A 26,805-nucleotide genomic window follows, 5' to 3' on the forward strand; every position below is an offset into this window, starting at 1 on the left:
TAAAAATTTTGTAAAGGAGCAAATTAGTGATCCATGCTTGTGGCAACACAGAACAGATTAATTCCATGCACATGTAACAGGGAGAGCTTTTTCAGCATTAACTGAATTACCGTTAAATTATTTGGAAAGCAAACAAACCTCAGCGTTTCTTTGTTCCCAAATACCCATGCTGACTAACTACAGCAAATATTGGCATTAGATACCATTCCACTCATAAATACAGTAGTGTGCAGTACTTTCAAATTCTCACAGAAATGCATTGTGTCTAATACAATATTAAACCTTTTGTTTTAAAAGAACTAGCTTATATAGAATAATTAAATTGCCAGTCTGCTTTAATAATCATTAAATGTTACACGCGCTGAAGACAATGTGGTCTTTATGCTACAAATACATATCCATTTATTGACATGTCTGCAGCCACCCAGGCTCAGTGAAGCAGTCAAAAAGTGAATCATACAAACACTTCTTGCCAGAGCTAGGTATTAGAACACCAGCTTCTCTTTGGGTACAGAATCATAAACAGCATTGGGTACCTTGTACAACCCTCACTAGAGCTTCTCAATATTGAAGTGATACATAACAGTTCTGAAATTTAGAAATTCTCTACCAAAAGCAGCACAGACTGAAGACAAGACCTAAACGGCATAACAAATACATTATAATTTTAATCTTCTGCTGTTCTGCCTTAGAGTCTGTCACTATTCTAGCCAAAGTAGTCTGGAGTGCCTGCCAGACGTGCAGATGGGGTATCTGGAAGCTGGGTGTAACACTACAGTTTATGGTGGTACATGCATGCAAACTTATGCATTTGTGCGTTAATCGCTCCACCTCTGTGCATATGGAAAGAGCATGGACTGATACAGATGTGAACACTTACCTTCCTTTTGCATTTTTACCTATTCTATATGCTTGCTTTTGAGTGGTGGGCCTCAGTACTCATGGGAACAGAGATTTGGGCCCTGACCACTTTTATGCTAACCCCCAGTGTACACTGCTCAGCAGACTGCTGATGCTCTCAAAGGGTTAAGCAGTTCAGGCTTATCAACAGAGGATTAAGCACAGTTTTTTGTGTACATTCTGAGTCTTGTCGTATCCTCAAGAGGAACTTCAGACCCAAACACAAGTTTTCCAGATGACAGAAGTATTCCTATATGATGTTCAATTTGTACAGTGTTCAAACTCTTCACCAGTAACTTTTACTTCTCATAAATGATTTGTTCAGTAAAACCTGATAAATCCTTCATAGAGAACTTTAATCATCCAATAATTTTAAAAAGCTTGACTCTGTTATTACCACACCAGGGGCCGGGGGGTTTGTTGGCAAGACATGTTGGCATGAACACCATAAAAAAGCTAATGGGATCTTCACTGAACTTTTTTCTTAAAGAAAACCAGAGGCAGTCCAATTCTGCAGTCAGTGAATAAGCTACTAATCACTGGAATTAAAGGATTCAAACAAAAGTGTGTTATGGGTAGGACACATGAAGATACTATACTTAACTATAAACCAGTAATTAAATTGTGTTGACAGTTACCTATTATAGTGAATGCTACAAAAAAATGGCACAATTTTTCATGCAGATCTTAAAATTAAGATCAGTTAAACTTCCAAAAGGAGCACAGAAGAGTACTCTTTTTAATCCCTCGTAGACCAAGTCCAGAAGAAGACAAGAAAAAAAGCAAGAGAAACTTTCCTCTGAACAGTGTATCATCCCACACTGCCCATTTTTTTTATTTTTAAAGCTGGTTGCTTCACAGAAGGAATCTGCATACATAAATCTTACGTGTGTGGTTTGGCAGAGAAGCATAGCACAGTAATTAGTGCATTATCAAAATTCAAGTACTCATCTAGGAGCAATTGTGCACCTTATGTTCCAAGAATAGCATATACTTAATACCATGGTATCTTCTTCACTTTGTTTTAATGAGAAGTAGAACCTTAGAAAACAGATAGGGTAAGTCTTGCAATGTTATATGCCATTCAGGTGAATGTCCTCTGGTATAGTATTTCATATAAAAAATGCAAAGGCTTTTTCCTCAGACACATGCATGGATTTTCTTACCTTTGGTTCCATTGAAATGAAGCTGTGGGTACCTCTACTTGAGAGAACTGACCTTTTAATGGTTTTACTATGGTAGAAGTGGTAGTAGTCCTTCAATGTTCCAATCTGTAAGAGCAGAAAAGAAAAAAAAAGAGTGGAAGACTTAATTTAGTGAAACTGGTTTCCTGTTTTTCATTGGAAAGTCTATAAATTATGCAATTTCCTCTGTGCTGAAATGTTACTTGAACCCACTGATCATCTTTCAAAAGAAGGACATATGATATGAAGTAGATGAAGTATCCTTGAGGCAGTAACTACATAACCAAAGATTATAACTGAGCTGCTTAGTCTGACTATATCTACCTTTTTAATGTTTAATTTATATGCAGTACTTCAGGTAACTCTATATCAATCTATATCCAAACTTGTCCTCAACCGGCAAGTATAAAAATCATTAAGTGGCATTCCATTTAGTTTGCTTAAGGAAATGTATTGTAAAACACACTAGACTTGATTACTTATATAATTCAATTATAAAAAGGTCATTCACAGCATTGGACTATACAACAGGAATAGCTTTCCTATTCTGTCAAATGAGAGCAAAAAGTATAAGAAAGAAACGTGGAAATAGTACGGTGTAATAAAAATGCTTCTTACTCATCCTTTGAGTACACAATACTGAAGAGACACGGCATTCACAATTTGAAAAATAAATCTTCCTTTCCAGAGCCATCAATATGTCTGCTTTCATTTTTCATTTTTAACTTGAAACTTCAGTTTCACTCACCTATGAACTAACATTCAATCTCCTTGTCTCTGGGAGAATGTCCCTCCAGCTCATTTGGAATTTTACCTACTTGTGCACTGCAAATCTTGTAAGATACTTCACAATTTAGTTTCAAGTTCCACAATGATGAGCAGAAAAGGGACAGTTAAGCCTACTGTCATTTCAAGTTAAAACTCAAAAGTGACCTCATGAAACAGGCTTGGCTTTCCAAATAGAGCTAAATGATATCACCAAAGAGATGGAGCAACACTTGAAAACTTTCACCTTAAAAAACCCCTTAGATTTCTAAATTTGCATCTATAAGAATACACGTGCAGGAAACTTGAGAGCTCAGTGGTAAAGACTTGAACAGAGCTGGAAATAAGTCACAAATTCCAAGAATATTTAGAATATTAGAAAACAAAAATCTTGAGAAAATTTGAAAGTAGACTGCAAAGAAAATACTGATAATGATAGACAACAGCAACAATTTCAATTAATTCAGCTAACAGGGAAAATTTGCTCTAGGATATTAACACCAGTCTGTGTGGGTGGTGCATCAATATCTTTATTTTGGGAAGAGTAACTTATTGTCTAGTGTAACAAAATTACCAAAACATTCAGTTAAATCAGTTTATGATAAATTAAATAGAAATTTGTTTGTCTAAGACTAATGAGCATACCAGTAGTAGAGTAATTTTCATGCTGCCTTTTATCTGAAAGGCAATTCCAGCTGAAGTGGTACACCTCCACAGCACAGGTGAGCTCAGTTGTAATGAACTGGGTTACATCTGCCTGGTGGCCAGTCAACAGTCCTTTTCCTCAGGCCTCAGTCCAGCTCTGTTCAATGTATTTAAGAACAATCTGGATATAGGATTTAAATGCTCCATTATCATCTTTGCTGATGATACCAAACTGCGAGATACCAAACTGTTGATCCCCTTAAGAGACCAGTAGCCTTGCAGATGCATCTGGATAGATCCAAACTATGGTTAATGGGATGAAATTTAAAGTTGAAATGCTGGATTCTGCACTGGTGATTAAGTAACACCAGGCAAAAGTGTATAATGGGAGTGAAGTGGCTGGAGAGCAGCCCTACACACAGCAACCTGTGGGTGCTGGCTGACATTAAGCTAAGCATGAGTCAGCCATGTATCTGGGCAACCATGAGGCCAAACTGCATCCTGGAGTACCTCAATACTGCATAATCAGCCAGACAAAGGAGGTGGTTATCTCACCATACTCAGCTTTGGCAAGCCTCATTTAGAGTTCTCTCTGCAGGTCTGGGCCCCACAATTTAAGAAGGATGTAAAGGTCTTTGAATTCATTCAGAGGAGGCCAACAAAGCTGGGTGATAGTCTGGAAGGCATGGCTTGTGAAGAAGAGCTGAGCACTTTGGCTTGGAGAATAGTAGGCTGAGGTGTAACCTCATTGCTCTCTACAGCTTCCTGAGGAGGGGACAAGGACATGAAGGTGCTGATCTCTTTCCACTAGGATTCAGGGATGTATCAGAACTGTTCAGAATGGCATCAAAGGAGGTTCACACTGAACTTTAGAATGTCCTTCTTTATCAAGAGTCTAGTCAAACAGGCTTTCTGGGGAGTTTGTAAATGTCCCAAGCCTCTCAGTATTAATGAGGCATTTGTACAATGCCCTTAATAATGTGCTGGAACTGTTGGTCAGCCCTGAACTTGTCAACTAGACGACTACTGTAGGTCCAATTCTATTCTATCTTACTCAATTATCTTCTGCTCTATTCTACTCCATTACTTTGGACTTCATCAACTAAAGTTTATTCTCATTTTAAGAGGCTGTAGCACAGTCCAGTTACTTTTGCACTCTTTCTACATTACTACTATTTGTAGCAATCACTGAAATTTGGTGCTAGGCTTAGTGCAAGTGCAAGTGATGGAACGCTTCCCTGAGACAGAGGGATGTAATCAGTTACTTTATGGATGTTTCCTGGACTGATCATTAGTCTCAAATAAGACTGAAGTGCTAGTGCTAGCTAAGATTGAAATTATTAATTGCTTCGTAAGTCTTCAGAGACCTGTAAAGTGCATACTCATCCTACCAGTAACCTATAAGGGTAACTGAACTTTTATAGACCTTGTTGCCTTCAAAGTGTGTTAGAAACCCACTACTTTGTGTGTGTCTATAAAGGCATACACGTTACTGGAAAGACTCAGCTCAGACAGGTAACTAGATTTTACAATTTCACACAACTGTTTAAATAGAAAGGCCATATTACAACAAAAATAAGCATCCATCCTGTTTTGTGCTACAAAGGTCTCAATATCACCCAGTCCTCAGTGTTTTGTCTTGCACTAGTTTAAGGTATTTATTTATTTAGGTATTTACTAAAGATTAACTCTAGTTGACCATTCTGAGAGCATCCAAACCAGCAAATTTAGGAGATTACCTAACTGCACTCCTGGAGGTTCTACAGTTTATAGCAGAACTAGCCATTCATGGAACATACTGGAGGCATCTGCATGCTTCCATCCCAAGCGGGACAGCATGAGGCTTTGTAATCCTTGTTCAGATCTACTCCCTCTGAGAACTTGGGCTGAGGAGACAGAATTGACCCCTTGGAATTAGGTATGGTAATTGCAATGCAACGTCTTCCAAACACCATTAGTTTTCAGATAATATTAGTGATCATTTAGAATTGTGAGATCTACAGCTTTAGTTCATAATTGACAAAGAATTAAAACAAGCCGAAATCTTTTAATTAAAAGATTTTAATTAAATTCATACTCACTAAATGCCAGTGCCTTTCACAGCAAAGCAACACCAGCATCACTAAAAGTTTTTTTGCCTTCTCTTACTTTAATGGGAATTTACTTAGACCTTCCAATTTCTTGGACCACTAGGAAGAAGAATTAAACCATGTAACTATAGCACAATAAAACTTCTTGTTGTGTATGTTCTTGTTAAATTGTTTTTTATACTTCTAACTCCCAGGTCCTAGAGGCACTTTCAGAGAAAAGCAATGTAAAGACAGAAACACCAGAGCTAACTACTTTACTACTGCTAGAGACTGTTGGCAGTTTCATTCATATATCCTTGAGAAATCCTTGTAGTCTCCTTTTTTTTTTTTTTTTTAGGGCATGATTTCTTTAAAAAGAAATAGGGAAATATTGCCTGGCCAAAGGAAAAAGAATGGACAGTGGGTGTAGAGAAGACCTAATCTCTTTAGAAGTAATGTTTGTAGATAAACATTTTCAACAGATCTATACATACATTTTAGTTGTATTATATTATGTTTATTCAAGGACTAAATAATTCCCAGGAATTATTTCAGTTTACAGGAACTAACAATCCTACAATATCACTGTGGTGTTCCTGAAAAACAAAGCATCCACATATTTACATTAAATTTATATTTATCAAGTCTTATTTTCTATTTAAAGTTGAGAAAATGTGTTAATTGTAAAGGTTATATGAAACAAGAACCACACTTTCTAAGCTTGCTCTTGAAAAATATTTCTTCCATATGTTGTTTTATAGGCCACGACAATAGTAAGATAATTTAGAACATAATTACTGCATGAATTAATCTATATGTGCATTTTGTCCCCAAGAACTCTGTAAGGAAATACAAATACTAAAGCTGACTGTTAAACACACTTGAAATATATTTACATGGTCACCAAACTGATCTATCTGACTAAGCTCTGAAACTAAACTGACTGAAACTTCTATGTAGCTGAACAAGAGTAGGGAAGTCATTCTAACTACTGGGCAAAAAACCTAAGAGATGATTCTTAGCTGGTAAACAAATTTTTTTATTTTTTTTTTAAGAGGCAAATCTTCTAAACATCTAGGTGCAAAGTGTTCTTCTCCCAGAGGGCTGAATAGTAAACAATATGATACTGATTTGGTGAATTGGAGGATATATTTTAAGACTCCCCATTTCTCCCAGTCTTTAATTATTTTGCTCCTAAATGGATTTGGAAGGGAAGACAGATCAGGTACAGATATGATTCTGAACTCAGTAAGATACTAAAAGAGCAAAGTAGCACAAATCTGCTACCCCTGTGCAGAACTGGAATATAAATAATTATAAATAGGCACAGAATCATATTTCACATGGAGAAGAAGGTATAACACATCCCATTTTTTAGAACTGTAAAAAATTTCCAAAGTTTTAAAGTCCTTGGCAGAAGAAAATATCAAAAAAAGAGAGACAAAGAAAGTTTATGAAGCTTACTCTTATCATCTCATTTTAACAAAACCACTTCAATTCTATTTCAAATTTTTACATTTTTTTCAGATTGAAGCATTTTCATTTGCCTCCGAAATGTAATTTCTGGTGTACTCTGTACAAATATTTAAAACATTTTCATAGCATCCCAGTTAAAAAGAAATGGGGTTGGAGTTTTTAGCATTGTTTATTTGATACCACCCACATCATGCCTGTGGAGCACAGCTTCTGCAGGAAAACACCAGGGCCAGAAATTGGGAATTCACCACTCTTGCCTTGGTCGCAAAAGCAGAGCGGACTGTCCCCTTAAACTATGGTGGACTTGGTCTCTTCTGCTGCCCACCTGTTTTTTTCCTTCCTCCCATTTTTCCTCTGCAGCTCTACTATGGGAGTTGCGGTGTTGAAGTGGACAGATCCAGGGACCAGAGAGTTGGAAGTAGCAGTTCAAGCAAGTGCAGAGGACTGAGTTTAGCCAGCAGGTGCACAATTCCTTTTTCCAGATGAATGAGCTTCCAGGTTTTGTTTTGTCCCTGCTTTCCACTCTTTTTGGGCTGGGTGGAAGGGTGGGAGAGAACACTATGCTGTGGAAGCTCTCCTTTGTTTACCTTTGTTTGGAGACCACTCCTGGTTCTATCTTTGAGAAGCATTTTCCTTTTTTCCTGGTGGTGAATGTTCCTTTGTGGGTAGACCACTTTCTTTTTGTATACTTTTTACTATTGATATTGCTGTGTTTATTGTGATTTTAGTGAATTGTTATTTTTATCACATAATCTCTCCTTATTGCTCCTCCATTATCAGAAGGGGTGGGTAAAAGTGGTGTATTTGGAATTTAGTTCCCTGTTGTGTGTTAAAACCAGCACACATAGAATAACAGAATGGCCTGGAAGACACCAAGCTGAGTGGTGGAGCTGACATAGCAGACTAATGTGATACCATTAAGAGGGACTAAGACAAGCTTGAAAAGTGAGCCCATAGGGATCTTATGAGGTGTAACAAGACTAGGTACAAAATGCACTTCAAATGTAAATCTGAAATCTCACAAGGCAAGCTCACAGCCCTTAATTTTGACCCCTGTTGGCTCATCATCATTATCCATAGGTGTAAACGGGTTCAATGATACTGCAGAAAACTGTCACTCCCTTTCCTTCTTGAATCACTCCAGACAAGCAAGTCTTAAGCATCTTAACCAATGTTCTGGTTCAGCATTTAGGAGCAAGAAAGCTCTGCAGAAGCTTTCCACTGATCCACTCAAATTAAAGCACCCATATCTAGTAAGGTCATGTTTGTTCCAGACCTGGAACTTAAACTCAACTTATATTGCAAGGAACAGAACTGTGTAGTGGAGTTTTGGGGGGAACTGGGATGGGGTTTTTTTACTGTAAGATACTACAGTAGTGACCACACTTTCTCAGTCTCCAGCTGTTTTCTCCAAACCCCACTGCTGGGTCAGCACTGACAGATCTCCAGCATACTGAGGTTGGAGTACCAATCACCATAAGGACAGCTGCAGAGCTGCTCAGCCATCTGAGGTGCAGACTGAGATGAGGACTGTCTCTGCCAAACATAATATGAAATGGAAAGGTTTTTTTATTGGTTAACTAACAGAAATTCAATTGCCCATATTGTGGAGATATCTCTGTATGATAGAGGCAGGAACCTTGTTCTCAAGGTTCATATCTGCTTCTCCCCTATTCCCTTTTCTTCAGGTTTGTTTTTAATGGACATGATGTCTGCAAAGTGTTGCTGCTCCAGAACAGTGAAACTCTGAACAAGCTGGGTTTGGTCTTACATACACCCCTTCTTCCTGAAGAATTTTTTGAGTCTCTTAGATGGAAAAAAGCCTATACTGTAAAGAGGAATTCTACCCCAGTTTATTGAATCTTCAGTCTGGAGGACAGGATAGCTCAAATGGAAAAATTAAGATTCCCTTCTGAACCACCTGCATATGAAAAATAAAGAAAACTGCAAAAGAGCGAAATTTAAAAAAAACCAACCACATGGCTATTTCAGCAGAAATGTCACAATTTCATAGCAGTAAATCACACTGCATCTCTTCAACATGGTGGGAACACTTTACCATTTTAACTACTGGCATTTCTTCTCATTCAGTTTAAATAGAGATGAAAGTATAACATCTTACTGAATTAAAATACACCATTTTAGCCTTCTTTTGTATTTTTCACTTATGTTTCTGTTATTTGAATGGCGAATTTTGTCTAGGCACTTGCCTGGAGTTAGTTTGGCTTTTTAAACAGCTAATGCCAAAAATTAGTAACACCCATTAAGATTAAGTAGCTTGGCCTTATGTTCTTCAAGATATTTTCACTGCCGTTGCTTACATGCTACTGTATTTTGTTTTAAGAATAAAGTAACACATTAGCTCTTTCAATCAAAAATAAACTCCAGCCTTTTAATTTTCATATGCCTTCATTAGTAGGATTAAAACGCATTGATATTCTGTGGTTGGTTATAATTTTTGATATTATTCTAATTCAGTACCAAAGTTAAGATTTTTTCAGTTATGTTATTGTATTCCATATCTATCATGGCCAAAAATTGTTACTGCAAGACCCTACAAGGCAGGTATCCTGTGTGTGTGCCTAGAAATGCTGTCATGGACATTTTTAAAATCCTCTCTCATGGGCAGCTTCCGGTTCTTTGCTGCATGGTATATGCTTCGTGGGCTGTTTGGTCTTTACTCAGGCAAAGGTTTTGTCTTCCCTTTTTGGATTCTCTTTTAGTTTTGAGGGGTTTTGCACATCTCAGAGAGGCTACATTATTTGGCTGTTCTGAGCTGCCTTTGTTTGAGTTCCACAGGTGCCTGCTGGTCAACCCAGTTCAAGTCCATTGGCTTCCCGCTCCAGAGGGAAAGATACGCATGTCTGGAGGGTGCCACCTTGGAAGGGAAGGTGTGACATCATCTTCCCCTTGTCCTCCAGCCATGTGGCCATCTCCAGCTGGACACATCTTGCGAAAGGGCATTTCCAGCATTGGGGTCTCTCTTTGTTCCCTGGGGGTTGTAAGATTTAGCAGTTTGCTGTCAAAAAAGTTACTTACTTTTTTTTCCATTGCCTGCTAGCATTCTATTACTAAACAGGTTTGGGTTGTTTTTTTTTTCATATGTATCTCCTCATATCTTGTTCCTTACTTGTGGAAAGAGATTGGTTGGAATCGAGGGGGATATTACTCATTTCAGAGTGCCCATTGTCTCAAACCAAGACAGTTGGTATATTGATTTGGGATTACCTCTATAAAAGTTGTTTTTCCCATAATTTTACTTTTCCAGGGTTTCTACACTATTACAGAATATAACTTAAGCACATTTATAGTCTCAATTCTAAAATATAATTTAATTAAAACTAAAAGCTACATTTAAATGTGGAATTCTAAATTCCTAGTTAGATTTATTCTGAACTATTTTTAAAAATCAAAGTTCTACTTTTCTATATAGAGAAATCCTGTACTGAAAATATATTATAAAATAGATTTAGCAACATTAACCAAATTATGTTTCCTCTGAGGCTCCTTACTGATACAAAACTTTTAAAAGTTGAGGTGAATTGGAAAAAGCTTCCTACATCACACTTTCTGTATAAAGGTTACTTTGTACAGTTGTATCTTAAAACAAATATTGTCAAATGAAACTCTGCTTTTTGAAATTACAGTACTTTAGTGCTCTCTTGATAACCTTATTTAGCGCATGGAATTACTGTGAAAAATAAAGAGAAAAAAACCTAACAACCAAATAGCAATATAAAGTGGTTTACATCATTAAAAAAACAAAGAAAGTTTCTAACACAAACAAGTTTTAATACAAATCAGCAGGTAAGATTAATTTAGGTATTAGAAAGAATAAATTCAAACTGTATCATAGCCTTAATTCTAATACGTGCTAGATCACACCAAGATTTATTAATTGAATCTACACTACTATACAGGAGGAACAATCCTTCCAAACAGGACTGTGGCATCTTTTTTTAGATTATATGTTTGTGTAAATGCTTTGTTATCGAAATTATGAACTCTCTGCGTTACTGAGTCCTGAAAAGTGGGAGAGGTTAACTGATTTTTTTAAAAATAAGAATATACTTTGATCACATTTAATTTAAAATAGTGCTACTTCTAAAAGTACAGGTAAAAAAGCAATACTGAATCCAAATCATAAAAACAGAAATCCCAAGGACACCCATCAAGTAAATAAAGCCAAGGAAAAGCTGCCTGAATAAAGACCCTGTGAAAATGATGTTTGAGTCCTACATGGATGAGCAGCAAAGCCTTACATGCCACAGGTAACACGAGCCCCCAGTAAATACAAACTCTCTGCAAAAGTTATGACACAAGTAGGCCTTGAGCTTGACCCCTACCCTTCTCTGTTGCAGCTGTAGCTCTGAGAAGAACATGCATCAGTCTTTATGGGAGGACACTATCTGAGCTGTGCTGTGTGTTAGCACCCTTTGAACACTTCCCTATAGATGAGGGCATACAAATATGCCTTCAGTGATATTAAGAATGAATAAAAAGAGAGAAGCTGAAGATATATTGGACACTGTGTTGATTGTTCAAGCATTAAATTGAAAAAAATGCCACTATAGTACTTGAAAAATTTCTTTGAAGGTCAGTAAGGGTTTCATCCACCTCTTCTCTAGAATTCATAAACAGGTTGTGACTATTAGAATGATGTTAAAAAAATAGCTGAAAATTAATGAACCTTAATTATTGGACAGGCAGTGGTAGAGGGATTTTTATGAAGTGTAGACTCCAAAGATGTATCAGCCTAAAACATTTGAGGGGGAGATGGTGAAGAAAGCCATTTCTACATTTTGTCATGTGAAATGTTAAAATTCAAGTACAATAATTACAGGCATTAATAACTGCAACTGTGAGCACTGCAGCAACTGAGAAGCTCACATCCCTGTCAAATAAACTAATGCAATGTTATGCAGCAAACCTATGACCATGGGCTTGCAATTCCAGGCAACACTACATTTTTCATTAAAATGCTCAAAATGAAATAAATTACTTCCTTCATTCTCATTCATCTTTTCTATCATTTATTTTCAATACAAAAACCAACATAATATAAACTGGTAGTTTATGCCCCTTTTTGTGAACCCCAGTGAGTCACCATCTTATTTCTGCAGTAAAAACGAGTGCAACACAGCATATTATATTATGCTGAACAAACAAAAGTAACCTCAGCAGTATTTAAAGTGACTTCAATGCAGTCATCATGCATTTGAAAGTTCAAGCCATATCAAACATAATTTTTATCTGCAAAGAAGCTGTTAGGCAATATGGTCATGTTTGTTTCAGTACCATAGTCATCATTTTGATGAAGCCATCAAAAAAGAAACAAATACCTTTAACCTTTAAATTTGAAGAGTCAACTAAACTGCCATTGCTTTCTGAAATCTTTTTTCCCCCTTTTCTAACTCAATAATGTGTAATTTAAAATGTCTAAATTATATACTGCATTAACTGAAGTAAGCTTTGCCTCTGTTTTATTGACTTACAATCCTATTTTATATTGCATCACAAAACAAATATAAAATGAGGATATATACTCATGCAGTGTCATGAATGTTTGTTGAAGTAACAAATAGAACTGCCATATACCATACATTATTAACTACTCCAGACTCTAAAGACTATAGTTGCTTTGTAATGTTTCTTCACCTGTGGTGTCATACATGTAATATGTAATGTAATATGTCATACATGTAATTATAATAAAGCATAAGAACAAGGCTTGACAAAGTCCTGACGAGGCTACTTTATTCATGTGAACAGTATGAATAAAGATAGTTAACAGATTTTATTTTTTTTTAACAAATTACTGCCAGAAAAGTCACAACATTGTTTGTTACAACAAACAATGCACATACTCATTTCCTTTTAAATCTTGATTCTGAAATATTTCATAGGCATCATCCCTGTCCTGAAACTTGTAAACATCTACCCAGTCCCATGGGATCAAGTACCTTCTCACTCACAAAACTGCAAGTCAGAAATAACTGTTGAAACTAAGGAATTTCAGAGACATAAATCAAGAGCAGTCTAATCTAATGGGGTTACTTCTATGAGTAACAGATTTAAGAACCGGGCAGTATTTCTACAACAGTAGAAATACTGTTATATCTGCATCCAGTTATTTAAACATCAATATAAAACTCCTAAGCACATTAACAGCAAAGGAATTTATACCATTCAAAATGACTAATGTGGTGACTTACACTAGTCATACTGTTTACAGCGAACATTTATATTGCCAGCAATAAACCTTTTCATGCTGTACGTTGTCTTACAAATCTGAATTCAGCTCTTACTGGTCATAGGAAGTACCATGTTTTCATTTAACTGACTTTCTCATGAGACTTGATTTAAGCAATTTCCTCTTCTATTACTGATATAATTTACCAAAGAGTTATAAAGAAGTGACTCATGGGAATATCCTAGATTGAGTTAAGTTCATCTAAGTGGGGTGTGTAGGCAGTAAATCCAACCCTCTTATGCAGTTAACCTAGATCACACTTCCCCAACTTTGTACTCCAGCAAAATCTGTATGTTCCACTCTGTACAACAGGTTTAACCAAATACAGAGAAGCATGCAACTGGTCCAGAACCCCAGGTTACTGACATGTTCATCTATTTTACTTGGTTATTGCTATAGCTGTACAAAAGGTTATACTTTTTTTTGGCGTAAATGTAAGGTTTGTCAGTATTCTTTATTTATGTCTCCATATGTAAGCCCGTTGACTTTGATACGACAACTAGAGCAAGACCTATTCACGTAACAGTTTAATAGTAAGAAAACAAAATATTCTCTTTGACAGCATCTAAAGATACACCAAAATAAAAAGCAAATGAGTAAATGAGACCAAAAACAAATTTGCGTCATGTAGCGTTCAAACATAGCAAGAAATAAAACTACATAATCATAAAAAAGCTACATAATCATAAGTAACATTTAGTAATGATTTGAGAAGTATTACAGCATACCAAGGGACTCTATTCTAGCATAGCCTATGCCTAGCACAGTCTTGCAATATTCCACGTAAAGTTTCTATCTGCAATCACAACAACAATAAAATAAACAGACAAAGAAAGTGACACAAAAAAATTATATTAATTCAGATACATACACGTCTCTCCTGCTGTGTAATTTTTAAAAATACTAGAAGATTCATTTAAGCTTTCACTGGATTCACTGGAATCTTTTATTGTATTTAACAGTAACTACACTTAGTCAACCTAGACCCCAGCAAGACCTATATTTTCGATTAAGTGTAATTAATCTCATTAAGCTAAGAACTAACTTAAGTTTTCAAATTACTTCACATTACAGAGACAAGCCAAAGAGATCTGATACTCAATTCATTACAAAACATCTCAATTTACTAAAACTAATGATATACAGCTCTCAGACCTTATCCATTTCACACATATAAAGAACATTCTCATTTGGAGAGCTGAATCTTACAACCTCTGGGTTGAGAGAATGCCTGAAAGTGTTTTTTATTGGAGAAAGGACAAAAGTTTCTACTGTATATTTTTTTAATATATTGATATTAAACATACCAAAATAATGAAATAGGAAAAAAATAGTCAGTTAAAATGACAACAATGCATAGGATAAAACTATGTGGTTTTCTTTATAAATGGATATTCATTTCTATGAAACATATATTTTGAAACATTGTGTCAGAGTCCTACAAGATAAGAAATATCAGAAAACCTATACAAATTTCAACTGCCACTAGAACTTCTCACTGTGCAGTTATGTTTGTCAGATTAATATTTCTATTTGCCAGGCAAGTAATGGAAATTGCTCAAATTTCACACAATTGGAATGGCATTTACATACAAGAAAGCTTCCAAAAGAGAAGTCTGTTGCAATGGTAGAACCATTTATTGATGCCAACACAGTCCAGGGCCCTTTTGGGTCACAGAACAGTTAACTCTTATTGAAAACAAAGCTCTGCAACTCTGTTAATTCTAGCAGTTTTACCAGATGATTGTTTTGTGATTTGTCAGTTGGCCACCGTCATCATGCACTGATCTAAAACTGATTGTGGGTAGGGATTTCCATTGACAATGGAAATTTAAACTACTCCAAGCTGAAGCAAACATTCAGCCTGATCAGACAGGCAGAAAGGAGTAATGACAGGATGTGGTGATGGGCACATGTCAGAAATGTCAAAGCAATTCCAGATATTGCCATACATGTATCCTCTGGGAGTTACCTTTTATTTCAATTAGGTATGAATAAAATCCTATTAATATTGTGCTTTCAATTCATGGAAAGCAAATTATTGTGTTTACAAAGGAGCAAGGAAGAAAACTACAGAATACCACAATTAATACTGCCATGCTAGCTAGGGCTGGAGCTTGTGTTGTGTGGTGGCGACAGGATACATCTAGTCTGTCAACCTTACTAATATAACTTGGGTACAAGCAAAAACATTTCCAATGTCCTTACTAAGAGACTACTGACACTTTATTAAACGGCTACTGAATACTTCATGGAGTGTAATACTTTAAAAACAAAAGAAGCTAATCTGCTTTTACATACAAGTACTCTGTATGTATCTGCATTAGTTTCACTCTACCCCATTGGTAAAACTGACAGTTGTGCAAGATGGGACTTAGTTGCTCATGAGAAAACAAATTATGTTGCAGCCCAATCCTGCAGGGAAGGGGTCTACTAATTTCCAAGAGGGGTAGGGGCACTTCCCCAGCTTAAACCTGCTCATTTATGCTTGGCTCATTGGGGTGCAGCATACCCACAAAAGCACCTGATTTTTTTCGAAGTTTAGTATTTGATTAATTTGTTTGCCTCAGCTCAGCTCAGTTACTCAAGATACAATAGTTAACATTCTGCACAATGTTGAAGGAATACGGGTGGAATAAGAATAAAAACACTCAGTAAATTAAAGTAATTGAAAATCACATTTTAAAAACAGTTTTCACTTTTCAGAACAGCTGCATAAAAAATGTGATGTCAACTCTTAAAAGGAGATGTAAGATGAGGCTACAAGTCACTACTAGAAAAATTAATAGAAACTAAGAAATAAGATAATTAAGGGATACTTGGGTAGAAAGTCACTGCTTTGGAAATAGTTAAACAGAAGAAAATTCTGCCTTACAAATTTATTGCTGTTCTTAAGAGGCCAAGCATATAGATAGAGGTGGGTAAATAGATACAATCTAGTTGAACATCCAAAAGGCTTTTGACCATGTCCTTCACACACAGGTTGTAAGAATTTAAGAACCCATTGCAAAAGGTCTTCACAGAAGTAAGCAATCAAAACAAACAAAAAAAAAAACCCCGAAAGCAAAGCTTAGGAGAAATTAGTTACTTTTTTATTAAATAGCAATTAGCTTCTTGCAATGAGAGGACGTTCCAGATGGAGTTCTGTTGTGTTCCATTGAAGAACCTCTTCTGGAAGCTACACTATTTCATTACAAAAAATATGCATGGGAAAAAGAGTGAGCAATGATGTGTAGAAATCAGCCATGACAGATGCAAAAACTGTAACAGCTGACTACACATGAACTGCAGAAGGAATCTGAAAAACTGAGTGACAACAATATCAAACGAAATCCAATACAGACAAAAGTAGATTAACTTATGTACAAACCAAATGTCACACTAAAAAAGAGTTGCCCAGTACCGTACCATTAAAGAGTGACAATCTCAAGGTTATGGCAGATTAATCCACAGGAAGTCAGCTCAATAGAAGTCCCCACAGTAAATACATACTAGACATTAGTTATAATATGAAGGATAAAGCAGAGTACATGGCATTATGAGAATAATGCAAGATTTTCTCATACTAAATATTGTGTAGCTCTAGTTCCCTCTATTCAAAGAGGAAGATCTGAAAAAATTTCCAAGTAGGAAAAGAAGAAAGGACAAAGATATGGTACAACAGAAGTTGTATGACGAATAGCAAAGTAAACTAAGACCCTTCAGCCTAGATACAACATAATTTAGGGGAAAAAATCATGTATGGTGTTAGAGGGGACAAAAATCATCTTTCACCACCTCTTTCAGTAGCCATCTAACAATGCTAGTAAGTAACAAACAAAAGAGAGGTGTGTCTTCACACAGTGTAGTAGCAAACTTTGAAAATCCTTGCCACAGAATATTGTGGATGCTAAAAGTTTAGTTTTATTTCAAAGACTGAACAAGAATCTGGACAAAGCAAACATTGCGCATTTCTAAGTATGCAGAAATAATATCCAGTTCAGGCACACTCCTTACCCGAAAACAGCTGAAGGGAGTGTTAGGGAGAAGCATTTGATGCTTGTTTTGTTCTTCCTCACATAGGACAGTAACTTAAAACCACTGCCTGTGCCTACAGTAGTGGCATCTAGACAGATCTTCTGTTGGACTCAGAACGGCCTTCCATCCTTTTGGGTCTATTTCAATAAGGGTGCTTAGGCGAACAAAAATGTTATAGGACCTAGTTCTCTATGCCCTAGATGTCATACTCCTAGCTTTAAAGGTGCAACACAACATATATTTTCTTTCCTTTCTGTTTTTAAGACTCAGGTTACTGTGTAAATACGTTCCACAAAGAAAGGCTCCATAAAAGAAAAGGAAATATTTTCTAGGTTTATCCAGAGGGGAAACTACTGAGTGAAAACACAGAGAATGAAAATTTTCAGTTCTCTTGAAATTGCAAAATATAGCTTAAAGACTAACCAGCAAATTAGATAAAATAATGTAAAAGTAGGCATACCGGATGCTAAGCATAGTTAGAACCAGTGGATTGAAAGATCATGAGGAACCTAGTAGGTTTTGTGGCAAAGTTACAATAAACAACTGCACATGCCCTCAGAGAAGTTCCAGGCAAGGTTTACAATATTGGGGGCACTCAGTGAATACAACCACCCTTTATAAATAATCCCTTTATTTAACACTTGAGGACCATCAAAGGACTTCTAGTAAAGGGTGGAGGCCTGTAAATTGGTTCTAGGAGAAGTGAAGCATATGCATTAGCTAGGAAATACATTCTAATGAATATGGATGACCATGATGGAATAAAGACCTTGTTGTCAAGTTTCACAACACACATTAAAAAATTGGAGAAAAAATCCTCTGAATGTGTCCAGCACTGTAATAAAGAATGCTTGTATTCTAACACTTCAAATTGTGTTAGAAAGTTTACTTTCAAGCTGGTTTCAATATCACCATGTGCTACCACTGATTAAACTATATATTTCTAAAAGGACAACATTATCTAATTCTAGGCTTGACTTTCAGACACACAGCACTATTCTGTCACACTTCACTGCCTTCTAAGCACTCTTACACAAAACGCATTGGTTTTGTTCTAGTTTGAATGAAATATATAGCACACGTTTCAACTGTGACTTGCAGCATCTCCTAACTCCAATCTGGCTCCAGAACACAAACCTAAGTGATGCCTGTTCCCTGCTGGCACAGAAACATCCTAAAGAGAAAAAAAAAACAAAGAAAAAAATGTAACTTGAGCAAAGATGGCTATCCCTTATTAAAAAGTATGCCATCCCCCTTGGGATCAAGTTTCTTCTCTTTGGAAGAGTCTGTGCATACAATTTTTTTCTTTCTTTGTTTGTTTAGAACTGTATATTCCCTCTTGCCTGATTAACATGCTTTTTACAATCTCACCTCCATTGTGCAACATCTTGTAATCCACAGGAATGTCCACAACAAGCTGTTCTGGCAAGCCTTCATTCTGAAGTTCTCACACTCTGCTGGACTTGCCAATGTTTCATTCCAAACAGTTTTTCCTTCTGCAAATATCAATCAAATTGGGCCCAGTATGTTGCCAAATAAACACTTACTATCTTAAGGTATGTATCTTTGGCAAGCAGGATTCTGTTTGATCTTATCTTTTCCTGTGTTTGGCAGGTGACAAAGAGTACCACATGATACAGTTGATATGTATTTCCCCGCTTGCTGATTTTACAATTTGTTATTTGGAGGAGAAGAGAAAGGTATACTAGTCAATCACAGGCCACAGAACACAGCTGTAAAATAAGAAAATAGGACACTGGAAATGTCTTGCCTGACAACAAGCATTATTTATGGCAAAAGAGTACAAAGGAGTGGGGAGGTTGTACACAAGCAAGACATAATTTCTGGTCAAGGCAAACAGATGTCAACCAAAACACAGCAACTATGACTGAAGGAGTGGGAAGTCTATCTTCTAATAGGAAACCAGAACCTACAGAAGCAAAATAAGGGCTGGGCCTGAAAATGTCATAGAGAGACAGATGAGCCATTTAAGCACAAGATCAGATATATAACACTGGCCGTGACTAAATTTAGTCCATAAGTTGGGGAAAAAAAATCACTTTTAGAACTGGGGTCAAAAATCCACTTATGAACACCTTAAGGAACATATCACTCATGATTCTGTCCAATTCAATATTCTTCAGATTTTTATATTTATTATATTATTTAAGTTTATTTTGAGCAGATACTTTGTAAAATAAAAACTTTATCTATCTTCAAGTACTACTTGAGTAATTCCTGAAGCAGGTCACAGAATTAAGCTATGGAACAGTAGGTCAAAACTTTATAAGCAAGAGTGATTCTTCTATTTATTACACCAGGGCAGCAAAAAATTACCTGCCAGAGTTCCTCTTGAAATTGTTTTGGTCAATATTTCAACTAGTGACCTAAATACTGGCACAGAAAAGACACCTACTAAAATGCATAAAGACTGAGACATTATATGCTAGTATGTTGAGGAGCAGGAAGAGAATTCATAATAAACTGGCACCATAACACATGATCTGGAAAGGCAGGACAACATTCAGCAAAGGCATAAGCAAAGTACTACACCTAATAAACAGCAATCTACTGAATAGATTCAGACTGGAGAACAATGGGCTAGGAATTTGGCAGAATCAATCTGTGAACCATAGCAGATCACAGGCTGAACTCTGTCAAGAACGTCATACAGCTACAGGATAGACAAATGCCATAATGGGTTACATAAACAGGAGTGCTTTCCTGAGGACAGCTGAAGGAATGCTTATGCTGTACTCAGCTGTAATGCTCTGGCATCTCCTCGCTCAATATGAGGATCTCTTAGAAAGACTAGAGTCAAACAGCAAGACTGGTCAGTGAAAGCCTCACTTACATAAAACAAAGGAAAGGCCTGAACTTGGAAGGAAAACACAAAAGTCTGGAAGGGGGAAATGCTACAACGTTTCTGATGTTGCTACTCTTTAAACTCATAGAGAAACAAGAGACACAAGCTTTGCATTGCACAAAGGCTAATACAGTTTTGACTTCACAAGGACAAAGAGAATAAGAGACCACTAAAACCACTAGCTCCATTGACACTGCGGAACTTCATTACTGAAGACTTTCAAAAACTGGTTATATATCTGCCAGGAAACATGTGGGCATAGCTGGTTTTCCTTAAAGGCTCTGCAATGGACAAACTGATCTGCAGTGATTTCTCTCTCGCCCTTCACCTCTACAGCTTTAGCCATTGTCAGTCAGAGGTTGTCATACCAGACATGACTGCTGTCATACCAGAGGTATGATGCACCATCAATATGTTTTACAGATTTCTTCCAGTTCTTCCATTTAACTCAGTCTAGTCCACTACTGCACTTTGAGAGAAGCAGTTTGCACAAACATTGTTGTTTGTAAACTGGGCTTGTAAGTACTTGTTACTCTTAAAAACATAATTTTGTTTGTGCTTGCCTAAGGGCTTTAAATAAAAAAAATCATCACACAATTTGTAGTTTGACCACTATACTGTTAAACAAGCTATCATCTTCCCTCATTTTGTAACAGCACACAAATGCTACTAGATTGCCTGTGTGATCAGAAACCACTTCTTCATTTCATCCAGCTCCTAATGAAAAGCTCACATTTACTAGAACTACAGTCTGCTCTCTCTCCCTCCTCCCTCCCATTTTTAACAGCAGAGATGAGAAAACTACCACTAAATATGAAGAAATAGCCATGGCAACCCTTTGTAGTCTCCAATATGTTCAGGTGTTCTGGTTCTGTGGCATTATGAGCATTGCAAAAATTTTTTTTCAGAACACACATTTTCCAAATATTTGTCTACTGGTGATTATTGTCTACCACTCCAAAATGCACTTTTTTCCTCCTATGTGTGAGAGAATATTCCATTTTCCTTGGTGTATTTGTGTAACCCCGTTTTACATATCTGCATATGCATGCAACTTAAGAGTACACCTAGTTTGAATTCTTTTAATACCATTGTCCTGATACTTGTATCTTTAGTACTCAGGACTTCATTAAACTTATTACAGGGATTAAATTTTAGTGAGGTATACTCTGTTTTAATACTGTGAGCACACAGGCTCTTAAGAGGTATAATTCTTCTATTATCCACCTATATTAAGGGGTACTTGAACTTTGCACAAAGGCCTATCATGATGCCTTTTTGAGACATCCTTGTAAAATGGTGGAGACTTTTGGCAGCAAACTCCTTCCTTTGCTGAAGACAGCCACCCTTAGTTTAGGCTTTTTATCTCAAATTAAGTTCCTTTTTTCCTTAACTGCTTCCTTGTCTTGCAATTTGAACTACTACTTAGTTTGCAGAATTTACTTCTTCATTCCATCAGGAATAGATTTGGAAAATGAAAACCAGCCATTCCTCCATTTCTTTCTATCGACTTTGTTACACATCTTCTCTGTGACATCAAAGGACTGTCAGGTTTGAAATGAACTGTTAAAATGAACAGGTTTGAAATATTATTTACTAAACTTTTGTGTGATCTGCTGGCTTCAAACCAATACTCCCAATTAAAACAAACAAACAAACCCACCACAAAACACTTACTGGCAAATGATATCACCATTTACATTATTTAGAAAGCCAAATCTGTTTATCTTACTGTGATTCCTGAGGCACAGCTCAAGCTCAGCACACTTTGGTGCCTTTTGGCTAATAGTGTCTATTCCTTGCTTGAAAAAAATTGTACGGATAAGGGTGGACAGTCACAGGCAAAGGGCAGGGAATAGGCTACTCAATTCTGGAAGAGGTCAGAAAAGTAAAATTCCTGCAAGAATACTATCAAGAGAAGAAAGATGTGATGTGGGAAAGTGCTCACCCATCCTCAGCTCTTGCCCAGAATTAGGAAAGAAAAAAGGAAGAACAGGAAACTACTAATTGCACTCCAAGGGTAAGTCTGAAGTCCACTGCCTGAACAAGAAACTCCTGACACCTGATGACAGCAAATAGTCACAATATTTAAACTAACTGTACAATATCCTACACAGACGATATGCTTAACCCTTGACAGCTGCCAGCAGTGAAAGAAATGTTCCTAATTGTCAGTAACAGATACTTTCCCCTAAGGTAAGGTCTGCTTTGTGTAGCCACTGTGAAATGGAAAACAAGCCAGCAAAGAGGGGCTGGGGGATGCACTATACCCCAAATTGCTCCATCCAGCATGGAACTTAGAACAACTCCCTGGCTGCTTTATGTTACGCTATCTTATCACAGTCCCAGAGGGCTTGCAAGTCCAGACCACTGTCTTAGAAGACCCGTGCAAAAAGAACAATGCAACACTTCTTTGTGCTAGAGAAACTACTAACTGCACTCCAAGGGTAAGTCAGAAAAACCTACATTGGAAAAGGAGGAAATAAGTCAACTCTATGCATTTAAGTCCTGATATTACATGTTTGTGTAATTTTAAAGTCCAGTGAAACACAGAAGACATATCTCTCATTGGTAATACAGGAAATACAAGATAAACAAGAAGTATGTCAGAGCAAACTGTAGGAAACAGGAAACAGAAATATGTAGCCTGGAAAAACATAGAGTTAAAGAGGATTCTTTCTCTGTTGTGCTGTGTTCCCTAAAAATTAATGGAAAATTCCTCTGTTCAATGAATAGACAAGCTAAAGCTTTGAGTTTTCATAGCAAGACACAAAGACCACAGAAGTCTGAGAGGAACAAAAGTTTACCAGAAGCTGTGAGAAAAAAGAGTTCTCAATTGCTCACCAGCAGGTCATCTCAAGGTCTCTTTTAACAGCCCCTTCTGCCATCTATTTCTGATTGACTTGTCCAGTCATTTAGCAAGCTTCTGCAGGTTTGCCATGGCAATAAAAATTACTGAAGAAGTATTTCAAGACTCAACTGGATATTCTCCAAATCACACAAGCATCAAAAAACAGTAAGTTAAATTCTTCCCGTCACCAGGAATGCGCTAAATAACAAAAACTGGGAGACGGGATGTTGGCCAGTATTTACAATTCAGAGCCTTCTTGGGTCTACCATCTTGTCTCCACTGACCAACTTTATGCACCTTTCAATGCCATTTTTCCACAAACACAAAATTAACAGAATGGTCAGTGGAAATAAGCCCTTCAGAACCCCTCTTTCCCACTGTTTCCTTCAGCTCTAATCATGCAATTTACTGCTGTCAGAATGCTCCTGGCTTGCAACCTTCATTTTTATACAATTTCACTCCTTCTTATCTTGAATATTTTAAATAGGTTATTTTTCTGGATGACTCGTAAGTTGGTCCTTTGGACCAGCTGCAGTGGAATTTCAATTTAGTTTTTTGCACTTTCTTTTTAAAGACAAGATCATAAATTTAATGTAACCAAAATATTACGTCTACTGTGTAACTCTATGAGAAAATTCTGCTTATTGGTATCTCTTGTTTCCAGAGCATATTTGGATAAGAAAATATCTTTCAACATCTCACACAAAATAAATTTTTTAACTGCTTGCAATTGTCACTCAGTAATAACCAGCTGATTACTGCCCCATTCTTATCTTCTTTTTGCACTTCCTGTTTTGTGTAAAATATTTTCCTGCTTTTACGGATCTATGAAAAAAGCTCGCTATGGGCAAATCCACCTCATCTGTCCAAACTGTTCCTGATTCCCTTTCTCTAAAAGGAGAAGGTGAATACCTTACTCAGTTTACCCATCTTTACCTAGACACACAGTCTACTCTTTTTTCATCCATATACCTAATAAAGTATTTTCCAGTTTTCAATTACTTATAGTCTCTATTTTCTCTCATTCTCATCTGTACACCTAATCTGTATTATCCATAATTGTATGTTTCATACTTGTATGTAGACACTGCCACTGACACATAAGAAACAACAGAGGCTTACTACATTCTTTCCTTTCAAGATGGGCTTACACATGCAAAGTACAAAAAGGCAGGCTCTGAGCTGACCAGCCAGCCTGACAAAAGAAAAAACGGGGAAGGGCGCATCCTGTAACTGACGGTTGCTAATTTGGCACTATAAGGGCCCAGACAGGAATACAAACATCTTGAGCAAAAACGTGTAAGACTAAAAAGAAAGCCAATGCAAAAAATTGTGATTCCTAAACTTTAGTTCCAAAGTAGTACTTCAATTTTGACATGCAATCTTCCTCCCAAATTTTAGTGCCTCCAGCTGGAAGTAGTACTACCTGCCTGCTTAAGTGCTCCATGAGAGAAGTTGATACTCCGTTTTTCTAAGTAACTGCATCCTTACGTATCATGTTTTGTGCTACCCCAGTGACATTTTCCAGCTTTTCTCATGTAAATTATTTATCTTAATTGACCACACAGCTGTCTTATTCAGGCTTGCAATGAGAGGGAAAACTGAGATGTACTTTAAACTTTTGATTCGATGATGTAGTAAGTGGGAACCCATTTTAAAACACAATAATAATCAGGTCTTACTTTGATTTGGTTGATATGAAATGCCTGGAGTGTAAACACAGCTGCGTTTTTGTAAACATCATGTACAAAAGGAAGCCTTCTGTACCTGCAAATGTTCCTTTCTAACCTTTCAATTCGTGTAGAATAAACTACTGTCTAGAAAGAATGTACTTGGATGTTTGCACCCAAGCATGCAACAGGACTGTTTATTTTTTAGGCACTCACCTTGTAAACCCGACATATGCAATTTGGATTTTGAGAACAACTGCGAGGAAAGCCTAGAACACTGCGTATAAACTCCTTAAGAAACAGTGATGTTAGGACATTTCAAAGACAACTGTAGAAGAGGGGCATTTTTCCGTGTGATGGGATCCAGTGAGAACCAGGTGTTTGCTAACTTGCAGTTTTCTAAACCTGACTGTATCCAAGAATTTTCTGACGTGGTGATGTCTGGATCTAGCCAAGTCGAGGTGTCGCCCCGGCCCCACCAGTGCGCTCTCCTTCCCCACGAAACACGGCGGGCAGCCGCACGCCTGGCAGCCGCTCCGGGACACCCTGCCACCTCCTCCTTCCGCACGCCTGGCCAGCGCGGGGGTCGGGACGCCCTCCGCGGCGAGCCGGCGGCCGCGGCTGCCACGTCCTGGCTGCCGGCGAGACCGGCGCTCGCTGCAGGACGAGCTCGTCTTGTACCAGCGCTTTCCAACTCGGAAAGCGGACACAGGAGGCTGTCCGCCGCGGAACGCAAAGTTCAGCCGCAGCGCGGCGGCGCGCAGAGCAGCAGCGGGACGCCCCCCGGCGATGCCCTCCCCCTCCCGCCCCGCGGGCGGCTCCCTGGCCCGCGCCCCGTTTCACACCTGGCTTCGAAAGGGAAGGCCACGACCCCAACCTCTCCGCCATACCTGTCCCCGCGCATCACCTCCCGGGGCCCGCGGCGGGAAGCCGGGGCGGCTCCGCTGACCGCCCCGCGGCGACGGCGGGGCCTGTGCGGCCGGGCCGCGCTCGGGCAGCGGCCGCGGGGCCGCCCGTCCCTCGCCCTCTCGTTGTCCCTGCCCCGGCGGCGCAGGGCGGCCGCAGCGTCGGTGCCCGGTAGAAAGTAGTTGTGACTAGCGTTACCTGTCCTATATTGATGTATCCGTATTTGCTCGCTATCCTGTTGGCCTCCGGGAGCCCCCCGGTTATCCGCACAGCCCAGTGGTTGGTGTAGAGGCGCGTCCTGCAGGCGGGCAGCAGGAACCCCAGCACCAGAGTGAGCCGGCAGAGAAGGTCCCCGCCGCCTCCGCCTCCCCAGCAACAGCGGCGCTTCCAGCCCATCTTCTCCTCCGCACGCAACCCCTACAAAACTTCTCCTTCCTTCTTCCGAGGCCCTTGTCCTCCCCTCCGGGCCGCTCCGGCGGTACGTCCTCCGAAGTTAGCCCGAGGAAGAAACTAGGAAGAGCTTGGAGTAGTGCATTGAACCGCCTGGGGGTTAAATGATGAGGGGCTGGGAATAGTGGTTCTGATCAATGATTGCTGCTGTGCCCTCTTCCCGCCGCTCTCCTGGGATTAAGTAACTTGCTTGTAAGAGCTTCTCTCACTGCTCCTGAGCGCCAGCTTCTCCCTCTATCCCTAGCTACATGGGAAGTCGTCTCTCCGCGGGGAGGAGGGGTCCTTATCCCTCTCTCTACGTTTCCCTCCTCTCTGACTTCCTTCCCCCTGCCAGTGGTCTTCTGCCTCCTCTCCCGCGTCTGGCTTTTCTTCGCCTCTACTCGCTCCCTCGCTCCGGAACCCGGGAGTAGCTCGGCTGCGGCGGCAGGCGATGTGTGAGTGTTGGCAGCTCAGAGCCTCAGTGCACTCCGACTCGGCCACCTCCCTCTCCCCTCCCTCCTCCTTCTCCTCCGCCTCCTCTGCCCGCCCTCGCTCCCGCAGCGCCGAAGGCCAGGGGAAATGGCAGCCGAGTCGGCGCCGGGTTGCCTCACTCTCCGCGCTGCTACGCCCCGGGCTAGTGCTGGTCTCGTCAGCCGCCGGCCCCGAGCGCTGTCTCTGCCCCCACGCCGGGCCGGGAGGCCGCCGCCCCGCCGGCGGGGCTGCAGCAGACGCGGCGAGGTGCGAGGCCTGCGGCAAGGCCTCGTGTTCGGCACC

General features: G+C 38.8%; 1 protein-coding gene across 3 annotated transcripts in view; it reads right to left on the reverse strand.

Moving 5' to 3' along the window:
- PCSK5 (proprotein convertase subtilisin/kexin type 5) overlaps window positions 1-26,536 on the reverse strand; it is a 228,560-nt gene extending 202,024 nt beyond the window's left edge. For all 3 annotated transcript variants that reach the window (XM_064403772.1, XM_064403773.1, XM_064403774.1), the window contains exons 1-2: window positions 25,801-26,536; window positions 2,067-2,171 (exon numbers count right to left, since the gene is read on the reverse strand). In XM_064403772.1, the coding sequence (XP_064259842.1) occupies window positions 2,067-2,171; window positions 25,801-25,998 (303 nt within the window). In that variant the 5' untranslated portion in view covers window positions 25,999-26,536. The remainder of the gene's footprint in view (window positions 1-2,066; window positions 2,172-25,800) is intronic.
- Window positions 26,537-26,805: the final 269 nt, after the last annotated feature.

The sequence above is a fragment of the Passer domesticus genome, chromosome Z (genome assembly GCF_036417665.1).
Source record: "Passer domesticus isolate bPasDom1 chromosome Z, bPasDom1.hap1, whole genome shotgun sequence".
NCBI classification, from domain to species: Eukaryota; Metazoa; Chordata; class Aves; order Passeriformes; family Passeridae; genus Passer; species Passer domesticus.